Source organism: Silurus meridionalis, chromosome 26 (assembly GCF_014805685.1).
Source record: "Silurus meridionalis isolate SWU-2019-XX chromosome 26, ASM1480568v1, whole genome shotgun sequence".
Taxonomy (NCBI): domain Eukaryota; kingdom Metazoa; phylum Chordata; class Actinopteri; order Siluriformes; family Siluridae; genus Silurus; species Silurus meridionalis.
The window spans coordinates 13619503-13645645 of record NC_060909.1 but is presented as its reverse complement, the minus strand read 5'-3'; the positions used below and the strand labels follow the sequence as shown (position 1 = coordinate 13645645).

The 26143-nt window shown below is 35.2% G+C and overlaps 4 protein-coding genes across 5 annotated transcripts; 1 reads left to right on the top strand and 3 right to left on the bottom strand.

Annotated features, from left to right (window-relative positions):
• Positions 1 to 75: 75 nt before the first annotated feature.
• On the bottom strand, positions 76 to 6868 carry cmtm3 (CKLF-like MARVEL transmembrane domain containing 3). The gene is made up of 5 exons (XM_046840101.1): positions 6653 to 6868; positions 2876 to 3031; positions 2196 to 2291; positions 1830 to 1944; positions 76 to 1743 (listed from the first exon to the last, which is right to left on the bottom strand). Exons 1-5 carry the CDS (start codon positions 6767 to 6769, stop codon positions 1715 to 1717), a joined length of 513 nt encoding a protein of 170 aa, XP_046696057.1. The 5' UTR covers positions 6770 to 6868; the 3' UTR covers positions 76 to 1714.
• A 147-nt stretch (positions 6869 to 7015) lies between these two features.
• On the bottom strand, positions 7016 to 11551 carry LOC124379658 (chemokine-like factor). Its single transcript, XM_046840102.1, has 4 exons — positions 11256 to 11551; positions 10574 to 10729; positions 10244 to 10339; positions 7016 to 7471 (listed from the first exon to the last, which is right to left on the bottom strand). Exons 1-4 carry the CDS (start codon positions 11334 to 11336, stop codon positions 7376 to 7378), a joined length of 429 nt encoding a protein of 142 aa, XP_046696058.1. The 5' UTR covers positions 11337 to 11551; the 3' UTR covers positions 7016 to 7375.
• A 2079-nt stretch (positions 11552 to 13630) lies between these two features.
• tk2 (thymidine kinase 2) lies at positions 13631 to 18432 on the top strand. The gene is made up of 10 exons (XM_046840098.1): positions 13631 to 13861; positions 14377 to 14414; positions 15061 to 15135; positions 15790 to 15843; positions 16156 to 16245; positions 16387 to 16460; positions 16802 to 16890; positions 17397 to 17476; positions 17589 to 17669; positions 18032 to 18432. Exons 1-10 carry the CDS (start codon positions 13708 to 13710, stop codon positions 18119 to 18121), a joined length of 825 nt encoding a protein of 274 aa, XP_046696054.1. The 5' UTR covers positions 13631 to 13707; the 3' UTR covers positions 18122 to 18432.
• Positions 18433 to 22617: 4185 nt separating this feature from the next.
• On the bottom strand, positions 22618 to 25770 carry si:ch211-189a15.5. 2 transcript variants are annotated; one of them, XM_046840046.1, is made up of 3 exons: positions 25643 to 25770; positions 24767 to 25160; positions 22618 to 23932 (listed from the first exon to the last, which is right to left on the bottom strand). In XM_046840046.1, exons 2-3 carry the CDS (start codon positions 25115 to 25117, stop codon positions 22892 to 22894), a joined length of 1392 nt encoding a protein of 463 aa, XP_046696002.1. In that variant the 5' UTR covers positions 25118 to 25160; positions 25643 to 25770; the 3' UTR covers positions 22618 to 22891. The 2 variants fall into 2 exon arrangements, with proteins under 2 accessions (XP_046696002.1, XP_046696004.1); XM_046840048.1 differs by lacking the exon at positions 25643 to 25770 and adding an exon at positions 25280 to 25612.
• Positions 25771 to 26143: the final 373 nt, after the last annotated feature.

Here is a 26143-nt window from a genome sequence, read left to right as displayed (position 1 = left end):
AGTTATTTGTCTTCAAACCAATGAAGTGTTTCTGTATTTCTTCTCTTATTTTATTAAACAAAACAAAACACAACATAACATTAAGAATTTACTCAAATAAATTGAAGCTAATTGTGAAATAATAATAACAAGTGTGACATAATCAGTGACGTATAGAGCAGTGTGACAAGACACACGTGTGTTATAAAGCAGTAATTACAGAGCATTACAGACAGAGATGTGAATGGTGACAGTATATATGAGTAAATGTAACAAGTATTTGAAATGAAGCTGAAATCTCTGAAACCCCTCTAGTGGCTGGCTGCAGTACAGTTTAAACCTCACTTCTTCCTATGTCAGTGAATAGGGCACAAGCCACAAAAACTCCCATTTATAAGTTATGTTTTGTCTTATTACAAGATATCATGTTTAGGTGATTCTGATTTGACCTTGCATAGATTGCCTTAAGACAAATGCACATTTGGTTATAAAGGGTGTGGTTGCTGAGGTGATTGACTGTTTTGGACAGTCATGCTTCATGATCACACATACACACCCCTGAAGTATAAAGCTATGTTCAGTTTTGCTGTAAACTGTTACCACTTTAAAACTAACAAACCATAAGAGAAGAAATCTTTTAGTTTTTTTTGCCATGTTCCTTATTCTGATGTTCAAGCGGTATCTCATTTTACTGATGTTTTAAATCCAATCCAAAGTGAGTAATTTAAGTCATTTACACTTCAATTTTGCCAATGCCAACTAGTTTGAAATAGTATTGCTTAAAGCATTACTTTAAAAATGTATATAAAATAAATGTAAGTCAAAATGCCATCATAAGTTCCTTGTTTGTAACTCACATATATCAGTCATGTTCACTCAAATATACAGTCAATGCAAATACATAAAATACACTCACACGTGCACATACGTGAGTAAACAGAGGACAGACGAATGTAACCAGACACCCTTCTGTCGGCTTAAACGTTTACACTTCACATCAATTCAGTTACAATTCATATTTTTGGTGCAGCAAAACAATACAAAAACACAGTGGAAATAAATCAGTGGTTATTTTAGAAGAAATCCCTCACACATCACACACACACACACTAATTGCTTTGAATGGCTTCTGATTTTAACATGTACAAAATAAGCCTTTGGTGAATAAAATGTTTTAAGTTCAATTAGCATTGTTATTCAGTCTGTTGCTTGAACAGAGTTCTGTGTAAAAATGTTAGCGGAAAGAGAACAGTTATAAAATAAATGGATCTTTAGAACACTAAAATAACATCCTTCTGACGTACAAAGATCATTAGCTTACAGTCCGCTTTGATCCGTTGGTCACTGCAAGACAAGTATCACATGAAATTGATTTACTCTCAGCACATAAAGTCTCTTCAATGACTGTTTAGGACAGTAGGGGTAGGGCTTTGGCAATGTCACAAAATCTGTGTAAACAGTCCAATATGCAAATTATTTCAGAATAATGGTAGTGTTGGATAATTGTAAAAATGTGATACAATTATTTATGCTAATATATCACACAATGCAAGTTAGATCTTTTATATGCTTATTCATACATACTCAAGCCTCTCTGAATAACAGACATTATTCATCTACTACTTTGTCTATTTTCAATTAGTAATCCTGAGCCTGAATGTAAACTTGCACAGTTTGCTTTATTTCCCTTTAGGCACTGGAGTAGTCTCCTCTCCTTCACATCCCAATCACAGCTTCATTCTGAGTCAGAGTCTGCGTCAGCGTCTGAGGGACAAGGCAGAGAGGAAACAACTTGTCTAAGGTATAATGGACAAACTAGAGGCATAATAGTAACAGAGAACTTTAATTACCTTCTTTGCTCTGAGGTTCCTCATTAGAGCCGCCACGCTTCAGGAAGTCAGCAAGCTCGTTAAAGATGAAGTAAAAATCCAACGCAAACACAATGGTGGCAACAAACCCGAACACCTACACCAATCACAATCCAGTGTAAATATATTGAATACAGTTTGCACTACTTTGCAATGTTTATTCCCCCTTCCCCCCCATGAGCAATATTCACTATTCACTCCCACTGAGTAGATTTTATGATGAATATTTTCTAAAACTATTTAATCATTAAATAATGCTTTGGTATTTTGAAACACAACTCTGGGTGTAAAAAAAATGGAAAGATGTTGTGCGTGTATACAGTACATGTGTGTGAGTGTTTTTCTTACTCCTGCAGCTTTTGATGCTCCATCTGGATATTTTGCTACGGCCATGATGGAGATGATGAAGAAAACGATAGAGGCAGTGATACAGCGTAAAAAGTCCTGTAAGAAAAAAAGAGATCACATTTGATTTAGTTGACTGACAAATTTTTATGCTTTTATTGAGTTTAATAATATATACTTTTTAGATTTCATTTTCAAAGTATGTTATAACACAATTTAGCTGGGGAATTTAATCAAACATTGAATAATATCCATATATAAAGAAAAAATTTTGACAGAAATAATTTAAATTTTTTTTATATTTTATATTGTTAAGGTTATGAAACTTTGTACCTACATATTGCTATTAATTAAAAAAAGCTAATATTTGATAACAGAGGTTCATATTCACATATGGCTGGAAGAGTAATTATTGGATTAATAGTTTTATTTGTTCTGTTTTTAATAAAATAAAAAATCTAAATGTTTACTGTATAATCAAACAAGGAATAAAATAATAAATGGGAAAATGTGATTTTATGTTTATAAAATAATTAAAATACTATAAAAACTGTACATAAAATTAAACATTAAAATAATAATGGAATAGATTGAGTGTCTGTGTGTGAGTGTATATGTGTGAGTGTATACAAATTTGTGAGTGTGTGTATGTGTGAGTGTGTGTCTGTCTATGTGTCTCTCACCATCAGCGGCCAGTGAAAGCCTGTAAATCTTTGGTTAAATTTGATGGCATGAGCAAATAGGATGAGCAGAGAGGAAATGAAGGCGAGAAGTGGAGCAGTGACATACGCTGTTGCTGCCGAAGCACAAAAAATCACAAAACTGATGAAGGATGAAATCTGGAAGGAAGAAAATCAGAAACAATTATTAATAAGTTTGTTACCTTGCTGTGTTCACCTGTTGCATGTCTAGTTCGTGTAAAGTTTTTTTTTTGTGTACCCTCATCGTGGCATCTTTAATTGTATAATTTCTGTGCTTTGTGTTTTCTAGTTTCTGTTCGGTTCCAGTCATCAAATGCTTTTACAGTAAAGGATTATTCAGTTTTGTTCTGCGTGTCTGTCCTCCACCTCCTCCACCTTTAATTTCTCAATAGGATCCCTTGATTGCTATTAATAAAGAACACCATGAATTTCTGCTTTTTGTTCTTGCCTTTAACCATGCATTACTGTTTGCTACTTTTTTTTATTGTTGATTATTTTCTCTCTAATTTTTTTATTGTAAAAAAAAAAAAAATGCATTGTGCAAAAAGAAAAAAGAAAACAGTGAGAGAAATCTAAATCCATTAGCTCAGTAAAATAATCGCACACTTTAATTGATTGTAAACTTAAAATTCTTGTTGAGGTCATTATTTATTATTCTTAAGTTTTGCTTTAGATATCTTCAACCCTGGCAGTAACCCAGCCATTTGGGTTGCACAAGCCAGTGCACTCTTAGTGCCGGTCCCAAGCCTGGATAAATGGGAAAGGTTGCATTAGAAGGGCATCCAGCATTTATCAAATTCATACAGGATTGGTCGAGGCCACAGGTGTCGTTAACCAACAGGGTACCGGTGGAAATTAGGCGACTGATGGCAGAAGGAGAGGAGGAAGACGTCTACAAAGACAGCAGAGAAAGGAGAAGTGCAGAAGAGTGGAGGTTTAGGTTGGTACTTTAAATGTTGGTACTATGACTGGTAAAGTGAGAGAGGGAGCTGATATGATGAAGAGGAGAAAGGAAGATATGCTGTGTGTTCACAAGACCAAGTGGAAAGGGAGTAAGACCAGTAACATTGGAGGTGGGTTTAAACTGTTCCATCATGGTATGGATGGAAAGAGAAATGGTGTAGGGGTGATTCTGAAGGAAGAGTACAGTAAGTGTGTAGTAGAGGTTAGGAGAGTTTCTGATAGGGTGATGAACGTGAAGCTGGAAGTTGAAGGGGTGATGATAAATGTCATCAGTGCCTAGGCTCCACAAGTAGGTTGTGAGATGGGGGAAAAGGAAAAATCCTGGAGTGAGTTAGATGAAGTGGTAGATGGTGTACCTAGAAATGAACGACTGGTGATTGGGGCAGATTTCAATGGACATGTAGGTGAAGGGAACAGAGGTGATGAGGAGGTGATGGGTAGATATGTTCTTAAGGAGAGGAATGTAGAATTGCAAATAGTGGTAGATTTTGCTAAAAGGAAGAATATGGTAGTGGTAAATACTTATTTTTTGAAGAAGGAGGATCATAGGGTGATGTATAAGAGTGGAGGAAGGTGCACACAGGTGGACTATGTTCTATGTTCTGTGTTGGCAGGGGACAGTGTAGCTAGACAGCATCGGATGCCAGTCTGTAGAATGGTTTTGTAGGTTCAGAAGAAGAGGAGGAGAGTGAAGACTGAAAGAAGAATAAGATGGTGGGAACTGAAGGAGGAAGACTGTAGTGTGAGATTCAGGTAAGAGGGGCTCGGTGGTGGTGAGGAGGTGCTGGATGATTGGGCAACTACTGCAGAAGTGATAAGGGAGACAGCTAGAAAGGTAGTTGGTGTGACATCTGGAAATAGCAAGGGAGGCAAAGAGATTTGGTGGTGGAATGAGAAAGTGCAGGAAAGCATAAAAAGAAAGAGGTTGGCAAAACATATTTAGGATGTAGAGATGTGGCAGCAGGTGAAGAGGGATATGACGAAAGCCAAGGAAAAGGCATATGAGGAGCTGTATGAGAGGTTGGAAACTAAGGAAGGAGAAAAGGGACCCAGTTGGGAAGGATGTGCTGCAAGTTAGAGCAATAAAGGATGGAGATGGAAATATGTTGACAGGTGAGGAGAGTGTGTTGAGAAGATGGAGGGAGCGGGTGATGGTGTTTGCAGTGGTGATGGACAGGTTAATGGACGAGATCAGACAGGAGTCTCCATGGACTATAATGTTTGCAGATGATATTGTGATTTGTGGTGAGAGTAGGGAGCAGGTTGAGAAGAGCCTAGAGAGGTGGAGATATGCGCTGAAGAGAAGAGAAATGAAAGGCAGTAGGAGTAAGACAGTACATGTGTGTGAATGAGAGGGAGGGCAGTGGAGTGGTGTGGTTGCAGGGAGAAAAGGTGGAAAAGTTTAAGTACCTTAAGTACAGTGCAAAGTAATAGAGCGTGTGTTAGAGAAGTAAGGAAAAGAGTGCAGGCAGGGTGGAGTGGGTGGAGAAGAGTGGCAGGAGTGATATATGAGGGAAAGTTTATAGGACTGTGATGAGACCTGCGATGTTGTATGGTTTAGAGACTGTGGCATTGAGTAAAAGACAGGAGGTGGAAACATTTAAAGCATGATTTTGATTATTATTGGACATATGCTGAACAAATCCCAGTGATTGATCTGTTATTTTAGAAACAATAACATATGAGAACAAGTGCATTGATATAAACCTGTGCTGCTGTCACAGCTGTTGTTATAAATAAATAATCCACACCTTCTGACAACCCAGAATTTAGTACTCTGTCCCTGATCTGTAGTTTGTGTCTTGTCATTTATTGTTTTTTTTTTTTGTAGTTCTATCTGAAACACTAGTGTTATTGTGTAACATAGTACACAATAAATGTTGTTGTGACTAGATTTCTTAACAGTGGTCAGTGTTAAAAGAACAGTGTGAAGGGAAAAACGCCAATCTCATAAAGGGAAGTACTTCCTGTTCCAAAAGAGTGTACGTAGATAAACATCTATCTGCTTTAGGCGAGATTATGTTTAGTACAACGAGTAATGTTTAGACTCAGGGTCTGTTTTTTTGTACACGGAGGAGAAATATGGAATTTTTGAAGCACAATGGAACATTCCATCAGCAAGTAAATGAGGAGAGGGAGAGAGAGAGAGAGAGAGAGAGAGTGTGTGTGTGTGTGTGTGTGTGTGTGTGTAAGCCACGTCACTTTTATTTATTATTCATGTATTCGTGCACAGTTATATAAACTTTATTTTTAAGATTTAACATGTGATCCTACGAAGGTGACGTTCAGCATGCTATATCCTGAACACATTAACTCAAATGAACACATGTGGCTTAATATAGATAAGTTTGAATGTTCTATGTGCAAGGACAAATTAAGTATGTGTAGGAACCACGTGGCAAAAAAGCAATACGCATGTTTTAAGGCGTGTGAATAAAAGTGTGAATAGCATATTAATAAAAGCAATAAACTTGAATCACAGCTGTGAAATATTATTGTTAGTAAAATTCTCTGTACAGTATAACTGATTGTGTGTATGTGTGTGTGGGGGGGGAGTGTTTGTGTGTGTGGAATAAACATCAGGAATATAAAACTGTAATAATGCATGCAGATAACGCGTGCACCCGCACACTCACACACACACACACACACACACACACGCGTGCACCCGCACACACACACCCACACACACCCTAAAACTTTCACAAAGCTTTCATCTGGAGTTTCCAGGTTTCTGTTATTCATGTTGAAATGCATGGAAAAAAATAAATGAACAGTATGACAAAAAAACTTTACCACTTCTGACAGTAAAATTTGTCCTTTTCTGGATCCGATCAGTTCTTTAGTCAATAAAAGGGAAAACACGCCATTTGCGCGAGACCCGCTCCTGTCCGGAGACTCGATATCCCCCATTATATCTCTCAGTTACAGCTTTTAACCACCTCTCTACACGATTCCAGTAACTCTAAGCTTAAATATCACAGAAAAACTGCACGGAAACGGAAACGGACACAGAGAGAGAGAGAGAGAGAGAGAGAGAGAGAGAGAGAGAGAGAGCGGAAACGGGCATCTTTAAAAAGCGGCGCAGCTGCACAAGCTTCAGTCTTCGAGTTCAATCGACTCATAAAACAAATGAATAATGTTAATAAGAAACATTGATTACAGATGTTTTAACGCTTTTATTGGGTGTGTATAACAGCAAGTTACAAAAGTGAACAAAACTCATATGCAAAGCTCAGTGAATTTGTAAAGATGAAAACCAACTGAATATAAATATTGCTTTATAATATAACTATACTATTTATTTGACATTTGACATTATATAATGAAATCATATAATATAGATTAATTATATGATATACATACCTAGAAGTCAAACATTTTCCACAAAAAGTTTAAAAACCGAGCCAAAGAAGTCTTTTTCTATTTCATAAGTCATTACATATGTATTATATATTAATAGAAAAGGCGCATTAGTACACATGTGCATGTAAAGTGTGCAGGTGAACATTTGAGTTACTAAGGCGTTGATCCCATCGTCTGGTTGAAGGTGATTTTCCTAAAGACAATATAACCATCAACGCACCACAATACTACAGCCGCCAAACCCATGACCTACACACACACACACACACACACACACACACACACACACACACACACACTCAATCAATCAATCAATCAATCAATCAATCAATCTATATCTATATCTATCTATCATATATATACAGTTGTGTTCAAAATTATTCAACCCCCACTGAAATTGATTGTTTTGGTCGGTTTGACATTGATTATGATCATTCAGTCATCCTGCTTACAATTAAATCAAAGAGGCACGTGTAGGTCAGACAAATATAACATTTATAATGAAATAACCACAAATGTCTTTTCTGAGCTCACATCATTATCAGTTTTATTCAACCCCCAAGTGACATTCAATCTTAGTACTTAGTACAACATCCTTTTACAGTTATAACAGCTTTTAAACGTGAAGCATAGCTTGACACAAGTGTCTTGCAGCGATCTACGGGTATCTTCGCCCATTCATCATGGGCAAAAGCCTCCAGTTCAGTCACATTCTTAGGCTTGCGCACTGCAACTGCTTTCTTTAAGTCCCACCAGAGGTTCTCAATCGGATTTAAGTCTGGTGACTGCGATGGCCACTTCAAAATGTTCCAGCCTTTAATCTGCAACCATGCTCTAGTGGACTTGGAGGTATGCTTGGGATCATTGTCCTGTTGAAAGGTCCAACGTCTTCCAAGCCTCAGGTTTGTGACGGACTGCATCACATTGTCATCCAATATCTCCTGGTACTGAAGAGAATTCATGGTACCTTGCACACGCTGAAGCTTCCCAGTACCTGCAGAAGCAAAACAGCCCCAAAGCATGATTGACCCCCCGCCATGCTTCACAGTAGGCAAGGTGTTCTTTTCTTCATAGGCCTTGTTCTTCCTCCTCCAAACATAGCGTTGATCCATGGGCCCAAACAGTTCTAATTTTGTTTCATCAGTCCACAGAACACTATCCCAAAACTTCTGTGGTTTGTCCACATGACTTTTGGCATACTGCAGTCGACTCTTCTTATTCTTTGGGGACAGCAAGGGGGTGCGCCTGGGAGTTCTGGCATGGAGGCCTTCATTACGCAGGGTGCGCCGTATTGTCTGAGCAGAAACTTCAGTACCCACATCTGACAAATCTTTTCTCAGTTCCTCAGCAGTCACACGGGGACTTTTCTCCACTCTACGCTTCAGGTAGCGCACAGCAGTCGAAGTCAGCATCTTCTTTCTGCCACGACCAGGTAGCGTTTCAACAGTGCCCTTTGCCTTGAATTTGCGAATGATGCTTCCTATGGTGTCTCTTGGTATGTTTAACATCTTTGCAATCTTCTTATAGCCATTGCCCTTCCTGTGAAGAGTAATCACCTGTTCTCTTGTCTTCCTGGACCATTCTCTTGACCTCACCATGTTTGTAACCACACCAGTAAATGTCTAGAAGGAGCTGAGTATCACAGTCATTTTAAAGCTGCCTAATTGGTGCTTATTAGGCTTTATTGCTGCTCCCTGATATCCACAGGTGTTTTCAATACCTGATTGAAAACACTTCATTGAACCTCTGTTCTTCAGAGTGGTAGTCTTTAAGGGGTTGAATAATTATGTCAATGAAGAATTCACAAAAGAAACATTTACTACTGTATTACAAAACTAATTGAACTAAATTCCCTAAAACCATTTACAGCATTGGGGGTTTAATAATTTTGAACACAACTGTATATATATATATATATATATATATATATATATATATATATATATATATATATATATATATATATTATATATACAGTACAGACCAAGTTTGGACACACCTTCTCATTCAAAGAGTTTTCTTTATTTTCATGACTATGAAAATTGTATAGTCACACTGAAGGCATCAAAATTATGAATTAACACATGTGGACTTATATACATAACAAAAAAAGTGAACTTAAAATATGTCATATTCTAGGTTCTTTAAAGTAGGCATCAAGAGAATGCCAAGAGTGTGCAAAGCAGTAATCTAAGCAAAAGGTGGCTACTTTAAAGAACCTACAATATGACATATTTCAGTTCACTTTTTTGTAAATAAATAAAATCAGTAACTATAGTTATTATTTAAGTAACATTTTGGAGTATTTGTACTTTTCTTGAGTGTTACAGGTCAGAAATCTTTATTTATTTTATGATTAAAATAGCTAATCAAAGCAACAATGTGAAAACAATCAAATTCACATTTAAATATGAGTACTGTATAAACTAAACTTTCTTTCTGCTTCTCCCATTAGGGGTCGCCACAGCGGATCATCCGCATGTTTGATTCGGCACATGTTTTTACGCTGGATGCCTTTCTAACGCAACCCTCCCTATTTATCCTGGCTTGGGACCGGCACTTAGATATGAGTATATTTAAGGTATATTAATAATTTAAAACATCACGTTTTTGAATAAAGGTAGAAAATTAATTAACCACACCTGTACCCTACCCACAATCTCTCTCATAGCACCACTTATCACTTATTTAATAGCACTTCTGACACAATCCAACTTCTAAACCATCGCACAACTCTGCCTACATTTTAAACCATTTAACTGTTACTCATTTATGGTTTTGAGGAGATTTGTTTATTTTAAGTTAGATATAAATAAATTAAATAAATACAATAAATTAAATGATCATGCAAATTCTTACTTTCCATCATTTTTTAACCCATGTTTAAAAATAAATTGCATTTCTAAAGAGAAAATACTTTTATTGAAAGTTATATTTGTACAACAATACTGTAAAATATTTCATACTTATGAAACACAGTATATAATCAGAGCTGTAGTCTTAATAAACTGGGATACTTACCCCTCCCACCAAAGTGCCCTTGGTAGTGAATGTGGACACAGCCACAAGGCTGATAATACACAAGAACAATGCAGCAAAGAAGGAGTTAAAAACGTCCTGTAAACAAAATAATCAAATTATTATTGTAACAGTTGATCAAGAAATTCATCATCAAGTTTTAAAACCTTTGGATTTACATCTACTTAGTTTTCTTAGTAAAATATAAAACACATTCTTATCAATATGAAGGTTATGCTCTACACACCCACAACACCCAATGCATGTAGTGTAGAGTTCTGCATGAATCATAATAAGAATTTGGCTAGTGTTTGGTACATGGTTATGACTCACAATCAATGGCCAGAAAAAGAAGGTGAGTGATTTGTGAAGTTTCAGAAAGTAAAGGATGAGCAGAGCCAGTGTGATGATGAACTCCAAACATGTAGCTGAGATGTAGGGAGGCCGTGATGCCACAGTGAAACACACAAATGCCACAAACAGAACCACCTGAAAAGAGAGTGATGAATAGATAAAACGAATAGTTTTTTTTTTCCCTGTGAACACTAACAGTGAACCAAACATTCTTTATATCTAATACACTTTTATTTTATTTAAATGTTTCTGGAAGGATTTTCCATTGTCAACGCTCAATCAGTTTGAGGCAAATCTGTAACAAAGTGTCCCAGCTCAGGACAGTTTACACATCTTTGCAGTTTAATTATAAAACAATACCGTTTACGGTTTTCAACTATTGACTTCAAAGGACGAAAAAAAAAAAACTTGTAAGGTTGCAACAGCTGCTAGTATGTTAGTTGCAACAGATTCACACACCATTGAACACTGAATGTAAAAGTAATCATTATGTCTTGTTGCTATTTTCTTGTCCTTGTTCTTCTTCTGATTATTATTATAAACACATTTTAACACAATGAAATCCTATTTATAATCCTATACCTTTGAATGTGACATAAACAAAGTTATTTTGTAGTGACTTTGTGAAAGTATGTAAAATAAAGATCAGTTGTTTTCTTACCAGTTCTGCTATTTTCAGTAAACCTCGTTTGGACTTTAGGAAAGCCTTATCGACCTCTATGAAGCTTTGATTCTCTGCCATCTCTCTCTCATGTCTTTCTTTCTTTCTTTCTTTCTTTCTTTCTTTCTTTCTTTCTTTCTTTCTTTCTTTCTTTCTTTTTTACCAGCCGTTAAAACAAAACACTGCTACTTCCTGACCAGAAAATAAAGGAAACAACTAAAACATGAAATATCACTGCTGCAGGTTTGACATCCTTCTCATTCAGCAGTGTGAAGAAATAACTATTATGCAACACATACACAACATACACCCAAACACCCACCCACACTCTTATGCGCATTTCAAGTTACACCATGACCACTGGTAAGAATGTTTAGTTATTATGCACAAAACTAAAAACACTGTGGCAATGCAAAATGCAAATGCAGATTGCAAAACTTATATAGTTCATGACTCTATATATATAGTGCATTTCTGACATGTTTTCTTCTCTGTATTCTAGTTCATCAACTAAAAGCAGGAAATGAGGCACTGATCTAAATATAGCCAAACATGTACAGTGCAGCTGATGAATGTCAGATAGTTGCTGTGTAGATTTGTAATGAAAGCCATAAACTTATAAAATGCATACACAAAACACTTCTGAAATGTAAAATAAATAATACTCACATAGACTTTTAGATTTTTATGTCTAAAAACTGTCAGTCAGTGTGCGTGTGTGTGTGCGTGTGCATGTGTGTGTGTGTGTGTGTGAGTTAAACTTCCTCTCACCTAAAAAATGGACTGTAAGCAATAACCAGAATAGAAAGTTTATCTTTGACAATCTTGTTTCTGTGCTACTATCACTGATCATCAGCAAAGTCTGTTCAAACACAAAATATATCAGTAATCACTTAAGACTTCCTTTGAGGCTCATGTAGATAGATTACCAGGATTGCCTTTTTTATCTTATAAATATCACTAAAATAAGAAATATGATGTCATTACAGTATGGTGAAATACTAGTTAATGCTTTCATTACATCCACATTGGACTGTTATAATGCCTTTCTGTCTGAACGTTCTAGTAAGTGCATAAGTAAACTTCAGTTATGATCCACCATGCCTGCTTTGATCAAAAGATGCAGGCTATTTGTAGAAACCCAAATAATAAAGACTACAGCAGGGGGCAGAGCTTTCTCCTACAAAGCTCCACAGTTAAGCAACAGACTTCTAATTACTGTTTGAGACTCAAACACAGTCTCAAAAACATATTTAGTCAAGCCTTTTGTCAGTAATTTTTTCTTAGGTGAAGGAGCCATCCTGGAGATATGATGGATATAAAATGTTTTGGTGAACTGGGATGTTTGGATGCTGTCATCCCCCCACTCTCACGGGTTTACTCAGGTATGTTGACTATGGTGGTGTGGTGGGGCGTGTCTCATCCCAGAGATGATGTCTTTGTTACCGTCTCTCCCTATTAGTTCAGTTGCCATAGCTAGGGTCACCGAAGTCCCTAAATGCACCATGATCACTGTAAACATTTATGAAACAAGGAGATACCAGTGACCAGTGTTCCTGTCTCTTTCTTCTCTTCGTAATAAAAATTTTCTTTCTGGATTAAGTTTTCTTTCTGATGGTTCCACATCCACAGCATTAAGATTCATGGAGTTACTGAGCAACTCAAGAATTTTGAGGATGGATTTGAACTGTAATTATTATCAACAGCCTCTACAATGGCTTAGGACCGCAGTTTGCATGAACAGTTCTGTGTTTAAGTGCCTATCACTGAACAGAACACCTTAACAATAATAGCACTGTAATAAATGGACATTTGGTGCTTCCCAGATGAGGATGCATTTCATTTTGAGTCTGGTTACTCTTAAGGTTTCTTTCTCATGACATCTTAAGGAGTTTTTTGTTGCCACAGTCACCACTGGCTCACTCATTAAAGACAAACATAAAATTATAAGAAACAAATGTATTGGGACAAAAACATACATTCTTTTATACAATTTAATAAAATTTTTAACTCTGTAAATCTGATTTGAGACAATGTCCATTGTTAAAAGCGCTATACAAATAAAAAATAAATGAAATGAAATGAGGCTGGGACCATGCACATAATGAACATATGATTAGCATGATGAACAATTTTCTTTTCTTTTACCTTCACACACTGGAACATGTTCATAATTTAATAATTAAAATATTCATCATTCAATAATTAAACAATATTATTTCTGGAATTTTTAAATATATATTAAAGTTTATAATATAAACGTATTATTGCTTTAAAAAAGTGTATAAAGTACAGAATAAGACATATATTTGGGTTCATGTCTTCGTCGCACACGTATGATGTATCGGGGTTTACGTCTGACGTTGATACGCGACTCACAACCCGGAAGTGTGCTGTCACGTGATGTCTCTTTAATCGCTGCCATGCAGTAGTTTTGCTGTAATGTTAAGAGATGATCGGGCTGGGGAACAGACTCGGAGCGACTTTTAGTCCTTTTGGGTCCAAAACTGCAGTCGTGAATGTGTTTAAGACATTATTCCGAAATCCTGCGGACAGAAATCAGAGAGTCACGCGCGGATGTCAGACCAACAAACAGTTTAGGGCAGGTGAATATTATTATTATTATCATTATTATTATTATTATTATTATTATTATTATTATTATTATTATTACTACTTTGTCATTATTTTTATTTTATAACAAAATATAGACATTTATTTTATAGAGCTTTTACAGTAGACATTGTAATCATCTTTTATTTCCCCTCTCTTCTGTTTATCTGCATTAACTGTCATATTCACTTATTAAAATTAATAATAACATCCTATATTAGTATTATGATCAGATCATTTATTAAAACATAGTTCCAGAAAAATACTGAATGAGGTCTTCATTTTATTTGTGTTGTTGTCATTAACATATGTCCATTGTTCTCTCCTTATTCTGCTCTCTGTATGAGTCAGTTTTATGTTTATTTGTTTTATATTTGAACCCTTTATTTATTGACGTGTGGTTTTTATCTCCTGCTTGGTTTAAGGCTTGGTGTTTGTGCTTTATATTTGCTTTCTTTCTTAATACTTTCAAGTTCAGCTTGTTTTATTGTGTTGTCGTCTTCTCAAGGTAAACTGGTCCGTGATGGTGAGGACAAGAAACCAGTGGTAAGTTTATCTTGGATATAATAATAGTAGTACTGGTAATATTCCTTTCGTTTATTTTCAGAGGCATCTCATTTGTCAATATTTGCATAATATTAGCTTACAGGAAGTAAATAGTTTTGAAGCACATGCCTTTACAAAGAATCCTGACAGACAGGATCAGATCTCATCATCATCCTTCTCCTCATCATCACTGTCATTGTCATTTGTATTAGAAAATCTGTAATCGTTTTCTTAAACTCATAAAGCAGCTGATGTAAATTTGTGAATTCATTCAGACTTTCATCATCAGTTACAGACAGTTATTTTGAGACAGACAGAATAACTGCAACATTTATGATCTGACTTATGAGTTTGGTCCTACAGCTTCTGTGCTGTACAAATATATGAATTCACTAATTTAGGAATATAGATAAAAACAGTATAATTCTAAATGTATCTTTTTTAAAGAAACTCTTCTGTATTGTTACATGTCCCAGAAGAAATAATTCATGCACACTTCAGTATCTCAGTGTAAATGTTCTTACCATGAGCATGTATGTGTTTAAATAAGACCTCATGGTGGTGTTGAAGTTAAAGTGTCTCTCAGTTTGGGCACATTAAAAAACTGTTGTATTTGTTGTATTATTATTATTATTATTTTTTTTAGATTTGCATTGAGGGGAACATTGCAAGTGGAAAAACAACATGTCTGGAGTATTTCAGCAAAACCAGCAACATTAATGTAAGAAACACTAAACAAACACTAAAAGCGGGTGGAGATGCTGGAGAGTTTTAAATAAATCCCAATCTTACCACAGCCGTCTCACTTTACCTGGGTTTGTTGCTGTTAAAAAAACCAAAAAAAAACCAAAGGAGTGCAAAGAGTTCAGCAGGAAGAGGTGCAGTATAAGAAAAATATTTTAATCACAGGCATCAGATGTAGCAGATTGGAAAGTTTGCTCTTTTAAATTCGAAAGTCTGACATTCCCACACAGCTCCTGAGGGACTAAACAGAAACATTTGTCTGAAGCCATGATACTGGCACAGCATAATGCTGATTACAGTCTGTCTGAGATCAGTCCACCTGTCTTTACTGCTGTAAAGAGAGACAATCAGTGTGTTAGGGATTAACAGAAAAATTACACTAATGCATAAATATTACACTGATTTATAAGGAAATGGCACGTGGGACATGGCAGTACTAACCACTTTCTTTAACTACTAAAACAATAATAGGTGAGAAAGGGGATGGCTCGGAGTGGGACAGAAGTTAAGGTGAGGGTTCATAGTGGGACAGAGTGGCAGGTGAGGGGTCAAGGTGTGAGAGAGGACCATGTAAGCTTGTGAGTGTTTTTGTTCTAGTTTACATATTTTGCTGTAAATGTGACTCTTTCAGGTTCTGACTGAGCCAGTTTCCAAATGGAGAAATGTTCAAGGACATAATCCCCTAGTAAGTACTAGAAATTATTCTTTATAGATATTTCTTTACATGGCAGTGTTAAAACATATAAAATTATAAATCTTTCTTATTTGGTATGTATATATGTATTTATTTATTTTTAATCATAAACAGATGTCATGTTGTACAGTGACTTAATTAAATGTTGTAAAAACATCTATTATTAATTATTAATAATGGATAATTCCACTATACTTATGATTACCATCCATACTATTCCTGTTTAGAGATAATGTATGGTATTGATGATGATGATGATGATGATGACTGAGAAGAGGTTGTTGTGTGTGTGTTCTCCTGCAGGCACTGATGTATGAGGACCCGGTAAGGTGGGGTCTTACACTGCAGACTTACATCCAGCTCACTGTCCTCGACCATCACCTGTCTAAAATAGTATGCTTCATCCCTGTTTAACATCTTTAATGATCACTTTATTTCCTCACTCATGTGTGTGGGTGTAAAGTCACTGTCTCTTGTTAATACTGTTATATCTGCTGTAAAAAATGTATTAATATTTATATTTTCTTTGCATAGACAGCACCAGTCAGGATGATGGAAAGATCTCTGTATAGCGCAAAATACATATTCGTGGAAAATCTGTATAAAAGGTAATTAATTTAAAGTTTATCTATAAAACAGAATTCTTTATTTGAGTTATATATTTTTTTATTTAATTTTATTATTCATTTTCCTTTGTATATTAAATAATTATGTTGTTTTACCTGACATTTTACTTTGTTTGTGTACAAATGTGAAAGAAAACAGTAGCTGATATTGAGGCACAGTAATTATACTAGACAATTGTGTGTGAATGTGTGTGTTAGATTATTATTATAAGACAGTCTGGAAAAAAAGTGTGTGTGTGTGTGTGTATGTGTGTGTGTGTGTGTGTGTGTGTGTGTGTGTGTGTGTGTGTGTGTGTGTGTGTGTGTGTGTGCTGTATAAACAGTGGGAAGATGCCTGAAGTGGATTATGTTGTCCTGAGCGAGTGGTTCGAGTGGATCATCAGTAACATTTATATACCTGTAGATCTGATTGGTGAGTTTAAAATTAAAATCTAATATTTTAGTGATGATAATGTGGATGTGGTTTCTGACTTCAGTAACCTGTATAAACATGATATATACAGCTAATTAAGGAAAAAAAATCTGATCTTAAAGGTGCAGTAGTCAGGATCAGACCTCTAGTGTTAACTAGTAAAATGCAACATTGTATTTATTCTCATTGCTGCTAATTGTTGGTTTTAGCACTTTGGCCATGAAGTCGTTGAGCTGCTTCTCATTTATATTTTGATAAACCTGTGTAATTCTTATACCAATACCAGGCTTTAGTAGTTCTGTAAATACCAAAGAAACAAGAAGTTAAAAATAATTGAGTAAAATGTTAAATTGGCTTGCTTGTTAAGGATAAACTTATAAGGGAAACACTTATAAATATATATTTTTACCTTCTTTATCTCTGCTTTGGGACAATGTTTTACTTGTCTCTTAAACATACTTGCTGTGTTCTCCCTGTTTTGTGTGTTCATGCTTTGTGTGCTGCAGTTTACCTGCAGACAACTCCTCAAAAGTGTTTGGATCGTCTTAAGCAGAGATGCAGAGAAGAAGAAAAAGTCATTCCACTGGTATGACTGAAAAACTCTTCATTCTTCTCTTGTGTATTTATTAATTTGGCTTAGTTGCCTTTGTTTGCAGTGTGATATTGAATTTAATCGTGTGTGTCTGTGTGATGTTCAGGAGTACCTGGAGACTCTTCATCATCTGCATGAAGACTGGCTGATAAATCAAACCTCATTTAAAGTTCCTGCTCCCGTTCTTGTAAATATGTTTCTTTTATTAAGATATTTATTGTATTATTATTATATTACATTATTATTAAAGTTAATTGTTATCATTACAAATACAAATTACAAATATTTCAGTTAAATGTTTTTAATACATTTAGCTTTATAATATATTTTTTTACCTGTAATTTTTACAGGTGTATGAATATCATGAATTCAGGCCACCTGGAATTTTCTATTTAAACCCATAATGTCTTGCCTTTAAATTTAAATACATTTCCCTTGCAAAACACCTTTAAACTCTGACAGAAATGTACCAAAGACAGCCAGCCAGAAAGACAGGCTGACACTATTATATCACTGAAATTGTGAAGGACACTGTGTCTGTGTGTGCAGGTGATCCCAGCTGATCATGACCTTCAGAAGATGCTCCATCAGTATGAGGAACACAGAGAGAAGATCTTCACTGTATCTCGGGCTTCATAAAGCGAAAGGTTTCATAAAAATATTTTGTTCCAGTGACAGAATTTGATCAGGCTGTGTGTGTTTCCTGACCTGTTTTAACATCAAGTGTGTGTGTGTGTGTGTGTGTGTGTGTGTGTGTGTGTGTGTGTGTGTGTGTGTTTGGTTCATTATTAAACATAATTATAAAAAAAATAAAAGATTTCGGGATTATATATATTTAGAATGACAGTGAATCAATGCATCAAATGTTTGTCTAAAAGACTTTACCAATTGTTATATAGACATTATTATTTTGTTTTATAATAACTATAATAAAAAACATTTCATATTTATTATAAGAGAATTCTTATATCAATACATTTAATTTTTTGCCAGTTGCATCCCTTCAAAACACACACACACACACACACACACACACACACACAGAGGTATGTGGTTGAGGTGTGTGTTAGTGAGCTGAGCTTAGTGCTGTAAGTGCTGTAACGCTTCAACAGTTTTAGCTAAACTGAACTTTACTTTTATGTTATTATTTATTTACCTAACTTGTATATCAATTGGTAAATCACAAATCATTCCATAAATATGACCTTCATTACAAGAGCTGTGTAACATTTTCATAAATTTTACTGTTATTTCGATTTATACAAAAAAACTTTTTTGTTTTGTTTTGTGGACGAGACTGTTTGTACTTTTACTGTTGTTTAAGAAATTTTATTAAACAAGTTGAAAACATGCAAATTGCCATGCCCTTTGTAATTGAGTATACAATTACAGTACAAAATTTAATTTGTAAATAACTTTTTTTATTTACTAAAATATTTACTTTATCCAAAATAATTAATGTGCTGACAATTAGACGCCACAAAAACATTTCACTGTCGTACCGTACAGTTTATGTGAGACAAATAAAATGTTATCATCTGATATTTTATCACAATATTATTATTTGTATTACTTTTTGTAATTGGTTGCTTGCACATGGCAGAGGAGGGAAGTAACGGAGTACAAATACTTTGTTACTGTACTTAAGTAGATTTTTCTGGTATCAGTATTTTACTCCACTATTTATTTTTCAGACAACTTTTTACTTTTACTCATTACATTTTTACACAAATATCTGTACTTTTTACTTCTTACATTTTTAAAACAGGTTCGTTACTTTAGTTTTAATCCACTGATTTGGTGAAATATATTTTTTTTATTTTCACTGCGCGCCGATTTCAGCCGAACAACCGCTTTCCTGTCATTGCGTGTCTTTTTCAATCCGCTGGTGTATAAAGTCCTGACTCTCACTCTTTATGAAGATAAGAATCAGCAGGGCAGAAGGCAGTAAGAAGTTTGGGGTTAATGTGGATGATTGTGCACTAGATGTTATTAACGCTATCAATTCAGCGCGCATTTCTGTTTTTACCATTTTTATTTAAAAAAAAAAAATGTAAATACATAAATAAATAACTAAATATAAAAGAGGCGAAATTAAAACCTTCAGCAAAACATACACTTATTCACAACGTCCCTTCTTTACTTAGATATAAAATAAATAAATAAACTCCACCGAAAAATATTTTTAATCAGTAAACTTTTGTTTTATTTCTGCGCCAAGTCTCAAATCAAACACCAAATCCGCCATGATTTACACAATTTACCCTCTGGGTGGCGTTTTGTGGGTTTTTCCCTCATAATGGCGAAACGAACATAAATTACTGTCTTTATTGATCGTACAGATAAAAACAAAACCTCATTCAAATCTGTAAAATGTCTATATATATATATATATATATATATATATATATATATATATATATATATATATATATATATATATATATATATAAAGCTTCTTGACTTGAAGAGGTGCACTTTCTCATTAGCTGTCTGTGTGGAAACATAGCAAAGGCTCTTAATGATGTCCACACATCTCTGCACTGTTATAGCCTTTATATTTAATCACTGTACATATGCTTTTTTACATATGCTGCACTATTTGCACGATTGCTACTTTTTGCACTTGCCAAACTGCATTTCGTTGCTGTGTACCTGTACTATGCAATGACAAAGTTCTATCTGTCTGTCTGTCTGTCAAATATTAATATGATGTGAGGTCCAGTTAACAGCTAAAACTGGTAGAAGTAATAACTACTTTTTACTTAAGTACATGTCAGAGCCAAGACTTCTTTACTTTCATTAAGTAAAAAGGTATAATCAGTACTTTAACTTTTACCTGAGTATTTTAAAACATGAGTATCTGTACTTCTACTTAAGTAAAGGATGTGTGTACTTTTGCCACCTCTGGCACATGGTAAACACAAACATAAATACATTTTACATAAATGTTCACACATTACACGTCACGCAGGTGCAAAATCTGCTTTGATTCCGCATCAGTAAGGCACAAAAGCATTAACACACACACACACACACACACACACACAAACAAAACAGCTGTCCTTTACTTGTTCAAACAACTCAGCGGTGTGAAACTCATTTCAGGCAGCATATTGGGTCTGACTAGAAACACTCGATGTGTAGGGTACAGGAACATTTGAGTCAGGTGGATTGAGGAGGAGTGTAGGTAATAACCTCAATATATGCTGACATGGTTTAGTAGGTTATGACTCCTGAATGTAAACCGTGTGATTTAAATACATTTTCAATTAAATTTTGTGTTAAATGTGCTATACAATGGAAATGGTCAAAAATAGCTTTACACAAATAAATACAACAAAATTAGGGATACAAATTTTAAATAAATACATTAGTACCTATATGTTTGTAAGTAAGCCAGAGAATCCAGTGGCATCAACAAACTCACTGAGAAGCTAGAATGAAAAAACCTTGAGAGGAACCACACACACAACAGGGAACCCATCCTCATCTGGAGGACACTGAATGTCCATTCATTAATGCTGAATTTCTTTACTTTAATAATAATTGGTATGGCTTATAAAGAATCCTCTTATTTGTAGTTTTAAACCCATTAGACTGAACTATCTAACACAGTTCCATTCTGCTAAACCTGGAAGTGATGAGCTTCCACCCACCTCAATTATTGCTGTGAGTTTTTAGTTTGCATATTATTGCTTTCCCAAGTGTAGTAACAAAAAAAAAAAAACTTCAATTCAGTTATAAGTGAACAATTGTTTCAAAAAGAAGAATGATTTGGTCATGTGTTTGACACCTCTGATTTACCAGGTGAAAAAAAGATCATTATAGTTTTACATTCTAATCAGATGTTCAGAACTTTACAGAGTCTTGTGCAGAGGAAAACAAATAGAGTTGGTCCGTTTTTTCAGTCTTAAATAACAATGTGCTTAATACAAAAACATAGTGCTAATGAAACATACGAATCAGCTTCTGTAGCCCTTCACCTTAGAGAAAGGATTTCTTGAATAAAAAAAACAAACTAACTACAGTTTATGGACCAATCACAAGTTAACCAATCACTTCATATTATTATAAATTACATGGCAGAGACTTTATGTACAATTTCTAGCACAGCTTTTACATTAGACTAGGGGTGACCCTGAATAGTCAAAGATTCAATGCTTCGATAGGAGGAGCCTGATTCGACTACCAACCTCACAGTTGAATCTTTGCAGAGGTTTTATGAAAGGAGGATCATACCATTTTGGTTATATGGGGGTGCTCAATGTCTGATTTCACATAGAACTACTGGCTGTTTCCAAATAAGTTAATATACATTCTATTATGACAATGCTAAAAATAAAATGTGAAAGAAAGAAGCTTTTAATTAATATTTTTAATATGAATGAATAAATCCAATCAACCCCCCACCCACTGTGTTTTTACTTTCCATGATCCATGACCGACACAGGCACTCACACACATCTTTGCAGTAAATATTTAACAATGTCTGAAATATTATGTACAAATTAAATTCTGTACATTAAAATTTTTGTACATTTTCATTATTTTTTTTGGTGCTTCAATGTTGCACTGTATTAGAGCACACTCGCACAGGCAATTTAGCCAACGTGAAATTTAAATAATGTGAAATGCAAAACACGTGTCTGCAGAAATTTATTTGTTATTTTTTAAGTTTATTGATCACACACACACACACACACACACACGCACACGATTTGACTATATGCAAGACTTGATATTCGACTATGTAAATCCTTAGTTGGGGTCACCATTACATTACATAACTGACAAAACAACACGGTCAAAGTTGCTATTAAACTTTCATGTTTTATTGCTTATTTAATCAAACAAACAATAATAAAAATATAACTGCAGGTGCTTTGCAGTTTGTGTTTGTGTATCCCACAAAGTGCCTCTCTATACCATTTTAAAGTTATTTTATTACAAAATTCAGGACACATTTGTGTTTTTCTACAGCATATTAGATAGGATATCTATCGTTGTTTGTCACATATACATTACAGCATAGTGAAATTCGTTCTTCGCATATCCCAGCTTGCTCAGAGGCTGGGGTCAGAGAGCAGGGTTGGCCCCTGGAGCACAGAGTGTTAAGGGCCTTGCTCAAAGGCCCAAGAGTGGCAGCTTGGTGATACCGGGGCTTGAACCCCCAACCATCCGATCAGTAACCCAGCACCTAAACCACTGAGCTACCACTACCCTAAAAACATGCTCTTTAAAATAATAATTTGTTATTTCAACTTGTCTTAAAGAAATCATCCTAGCATGACTTACATTCAATGTATAAAGCACACTTTGACCTGAGTGACTATCACAGTGTTAAGAATTATTGTGTGTGTGTGTGATTTGTAGAAGTAAGCCAGTTTGTTCTGATGATCAGGATCCTCAGATCTCTGGTGTGTGGTGAAGAACAGGGTCAGCTCCTGCTTTGCAGCATACATAGTTGTTCTCCTCATGCTCTACATGGGGCTCAATAGCAGAACTGCTCACACGGTTGGGGATGTAAAAGGACTGTGGTGGCTCTGTGATGTTGTGATGCTGCTGGAGTTGTTCTGAGGAAGAACAGCTGCTGCAGTCAGTGATGTTACAGATGGATTCGTGTGAGGGGCTGCAGAGGATTGGGATTTTCTCGTTCTTATCACCCTGTGCTGTCTCCTCTATCGGACACTTTAGAGGCTCCTCGCCAGGGAACTCTATCAGCTTCAGCTTGTCCATCTTCTCAGCAAGGTCTCCCAGGGAGCCGTCCTCATTGCGGTTTATCCCCGAAATGTGTGACTCGGCTCCAACATGTAGCTGCTTTTCTACTGAGGAATTAGGTTCTAGAGCAAATTTTGAAACTTCAGTGTTTTTTGCGATGGACTGAGAGCTGCTCATTTCACGGCTGAGCTTCATGTCTTTTTCTTGGGGGTGCTTCCCCCTGGCAGACGAGGTTTTAAAGATGGGCCGCTGTCTAAATGTGAGATCTGGGTAATCCTTCTGCATCTCCAGGATAGACTTATCTTCACTAAGGAATGATCCACGCTCTGAGGTTTGATGCTGGTTTATTTCCTGATCTACTGGTTTTAAACTAGGTTCAGGATTTAAAAGTAAGTTGGTTTTTGGTTCTCCATCTTCCTCCAGAACCCCGTTTGGGGTGTTAATGAGCTCCGGTTCCTCCTGAGGAGTCACGGCAGAATGTCGTTTTTTTATTATCTCCAGGCATTCAGCATGAGATGTCTGGCTTGTTATCTGAATCAGATGTTCACATTCAATCCGGGCAAGAAAAAGATCAAAGCCCATTTCCTTAGCCTGTTTTGGGTCTGGGTTGTCAGAGATTTTATACTCAGTGTCAGTTTCAGAATCATAACCGATGCTTTGGAGAATACTCCAAGTTGTGTGCAGTGGCAGAACTGCTTTGATGTAGTAAACAAAATGACCAGTGAATTTCTGTAAGACAAGAAATTCATTTAAATTAAAACTCAATACTCAATATCCAACTTTTAAAAATTACAAGCTATACTCAACTGGGGGAGTGCCCCAAAGTCAGAATACAGAGCTTAATTAATTGATATGACACACACACACACACACACACACACACACACACACACACACACACACACATATATATATATATATATATATATATATATATATATATATATATATGTATATATATATATATATATATATATATTTTTTTTTACGTATTTTTTTTTAAAGTATTAAACAAAAGTTTTTACATTTTAAAAGCATTTAAATCATAAAATATTATATAATGTATATTATTATGTATTATTATATTTAATTTTAAAACCACAGGTGAAGTTTTGTAAATTATAATTTCTGCAGAAAGATTACTAAAATCTAATTTCTATAGAAAATTGTATATGACTAATCATTTCCATAATGTGATCTTATATTAATAAGATAATTAAGTCTAATTTATTATGTTTTATAAATTAACACTATTGCCTCAAAACAGGATTTTGTTATGAAACAGTATTTTCAGAATATTTGATCTACACTTTTAGATTTGATATATTTCAATAATATAAGATTAAAAGAATAAGATTAGTTCTAACACTACTGAGTATTATTATTTATTATTGTTACTATTTTATTGTTTATTAGTTTAAGATTAACAATGAGTTTAAAAGTGTATTTTCAGTTCAGTAAACTGAAGTCAGTGCAGTGTAGAATGTTCAAACTGTGGATTATAAATATGAATGACAGAAACAGGAAGTGTGTGTATGTTCGTGTGTGACACTTTACTCTCACCTTCAGTGTTTTAAACTCTTTTTTCCAAGGAAAGAGGAACAGGTTGACGCAGAACAGCTCGAGCACCTCGAAGGCTTTGCTCAGGCGCTGAAGCACACTGGTGGGGCTTATGTTGATGTTGGTGTTTGTGTTGATGATGTCGATCACAGTTGGGTAAAATGGCAGAAGTGTGAATGTGTGAGCTGCTTCACACTGGGTAAACACCACCTGCCTGGCCTGGTCCATTAGCTGTGCATCTTTACACACCATCATTCTGCCCTCACTCCATGGACGGCTGTAGAAAGTCACGTAGCGCTCCAGGACATCCTCACGTCCTGTTTTAGCCCCCTCACCTTCAGCCATGGTGGTCATGATGTGTGCTTTCCTCTCATGTGTGTGAAGCAGCAGCACAGAGCTAAAAACCAGGAAGTGAAAGTAAAGATGACAAGTTTTTTTTTTATTCTGTAGATTTACAGATAGTTATTTCAAGCAGCATTTTTCTCAAGCACCACCAAAACAACACCAAAAACTCACCAAAACCAGAAATAATAATATTTAGTCCTGCAGTTTACTGCACTTCCTCATCCTGTATGTGGCAACTGTCACTGACTGATCAAATAATTATTGTAATAATAGCATTAACAATAATAAAAAAGCTTCTTATAAAATGAACTGGTTTCTACATTTGGATTACGCCTAAAATCCTTCATCTTTAGTCTTAACTCCAAACACAAGAACAAATCCACTTCTGTTTCCTTTCTATTCTGACAAATCCAGCTGTTTCCGGAAGTAACTTAACATACTCGAATTCTGACCACAAATCTAGGATTTTATTCGCTTTGATAAATGATAAGCTTTCGGTTATTTACTATTTAAAAATAGCAAAATCATATTTACCACCCGGAGCTATGAATCAACGTGACTGCAACTTCATTTCTTTAAAAAAAAAAAAAGTGTTTTATTGTTGTATTCTCCATGAAACACCACATTACCCAGAATTCCGAAAGAAATCCCCACCAATCAGAGGCGCCGCTGTTACCATGGAAATGTTTTGCCGAGCCGCAAGCTTGTAATGCCAATGACGTCATGACTTCATGTTTGTTTCTGTTTCAGAACATGTAAAATAAATATATATAGTAATTTATATAACTTGTATTTAAGGATATTCTCATATCGAAATTTATTTTTCGGACATAATCCGCATACCTAATCTGTGTTGCCATTTTTTTTGTTAACGCAAATTGACGTGCATATAAATATGTAAGTATATGTACAGCATTTTATATATATATATATATATATATATATATATATATATATATATATATCTATATATACATATGTACAGTGAATAAATATAAAGGCTATAGCAGTAAAGAGAAGTGCAGACACTGTTGA

What these genes read in the sequence shown, in the direction of transcription:
- cmtm3 (XM_046840101.1), bottom strand. Translation starts at nt 6,769, where the DNA reads ATGGGGGATATCGAGTCTCCGGACAGGAGCGGGTCTCGCGCAAATGGC. An exon ending in GCTTTCACTGGCCGCTGATG is followed by an intron (nt 2,292 to 2,875) that starts GTGAGAGACACA and finishes TTTTTCTTACAG; the next exon opens with GACTTTTTACGCTGTATCAC. An exon ending in GAGCATCAAAAGCTGCAGGA is followed by an intron (nt 1,945 to 2,195) that starts GTAAGAAAAACA and finishes TGATTGGTGTAG; the next exon opens with GTGTTCGGGTTTGTTGCCAC.
- LOC124379658 (XM_046840102.1), bottom strand. Translation starts at nt 11,336, where the DNA reads ATGGCAGAGAATCAAAGCTTCATAGAGGTCGATAAGGCTTTCCTAAAG. An exon ending in TCTTTTTCTGGCCATTGATT is followed by an intron (nt 10,340 to 10,573) that starts GTGAGTCATAAC and finishes TTTTGTTTACAG; the next exon opens with GACGTTTTTAACTCCTTCTT. An exon ending in AGGGCACTTTGGTGGGAGGG is followed by an intron (nt 7,472 to 10,243) that starts GTAAGTATCCCA and finishes GTGTGTGTGTAG; the next exon opens with GTCATGGGTTTGGCGGCTGT.
- tk2 (XM_046840098.1), top strand. Translation starts at nt 13,708, where the DNA reads ATGATCGGGCTGGGGAACAGACTCGGAGCGACTTTTAGTCCTTTTGGG. An exon ending in TATACCTGTAGATCTGATTG is followed by an intron (nt 16,891 to 17,396) that starts GTGAGTTTAAAA and finishes TGTGTGCTGCAG; the next exon opens with TTTACCTGCAGACAACTCCT. An exon ending in AAGAAAAAGTCATTCCACTG is followed by an intron (nt 17,477 to 17,588) that starts GTATGACTGAAA and finishes TGTGATGTTCAG; the next exon opens with GAGTACCTGGAGACTCTTCA.
- si:ch211-189a15.5 (XM_046840046.1), bottom strand. Translation starts at nt 25,117, where the DNA reads ATGACCACCATGGCTGAAGGTGAGGGGGCTAAAACAGGACGTGAGGAT. An exon ending in AAGAGTTTAAAACACTGAAG is followed by an intron (nt 23,933 to 24,766) that starts GTGAGAGTAAAG and finishes CTTGTCTTACAG; the next exon opens with AAATTCACTGGTCATTTTGT.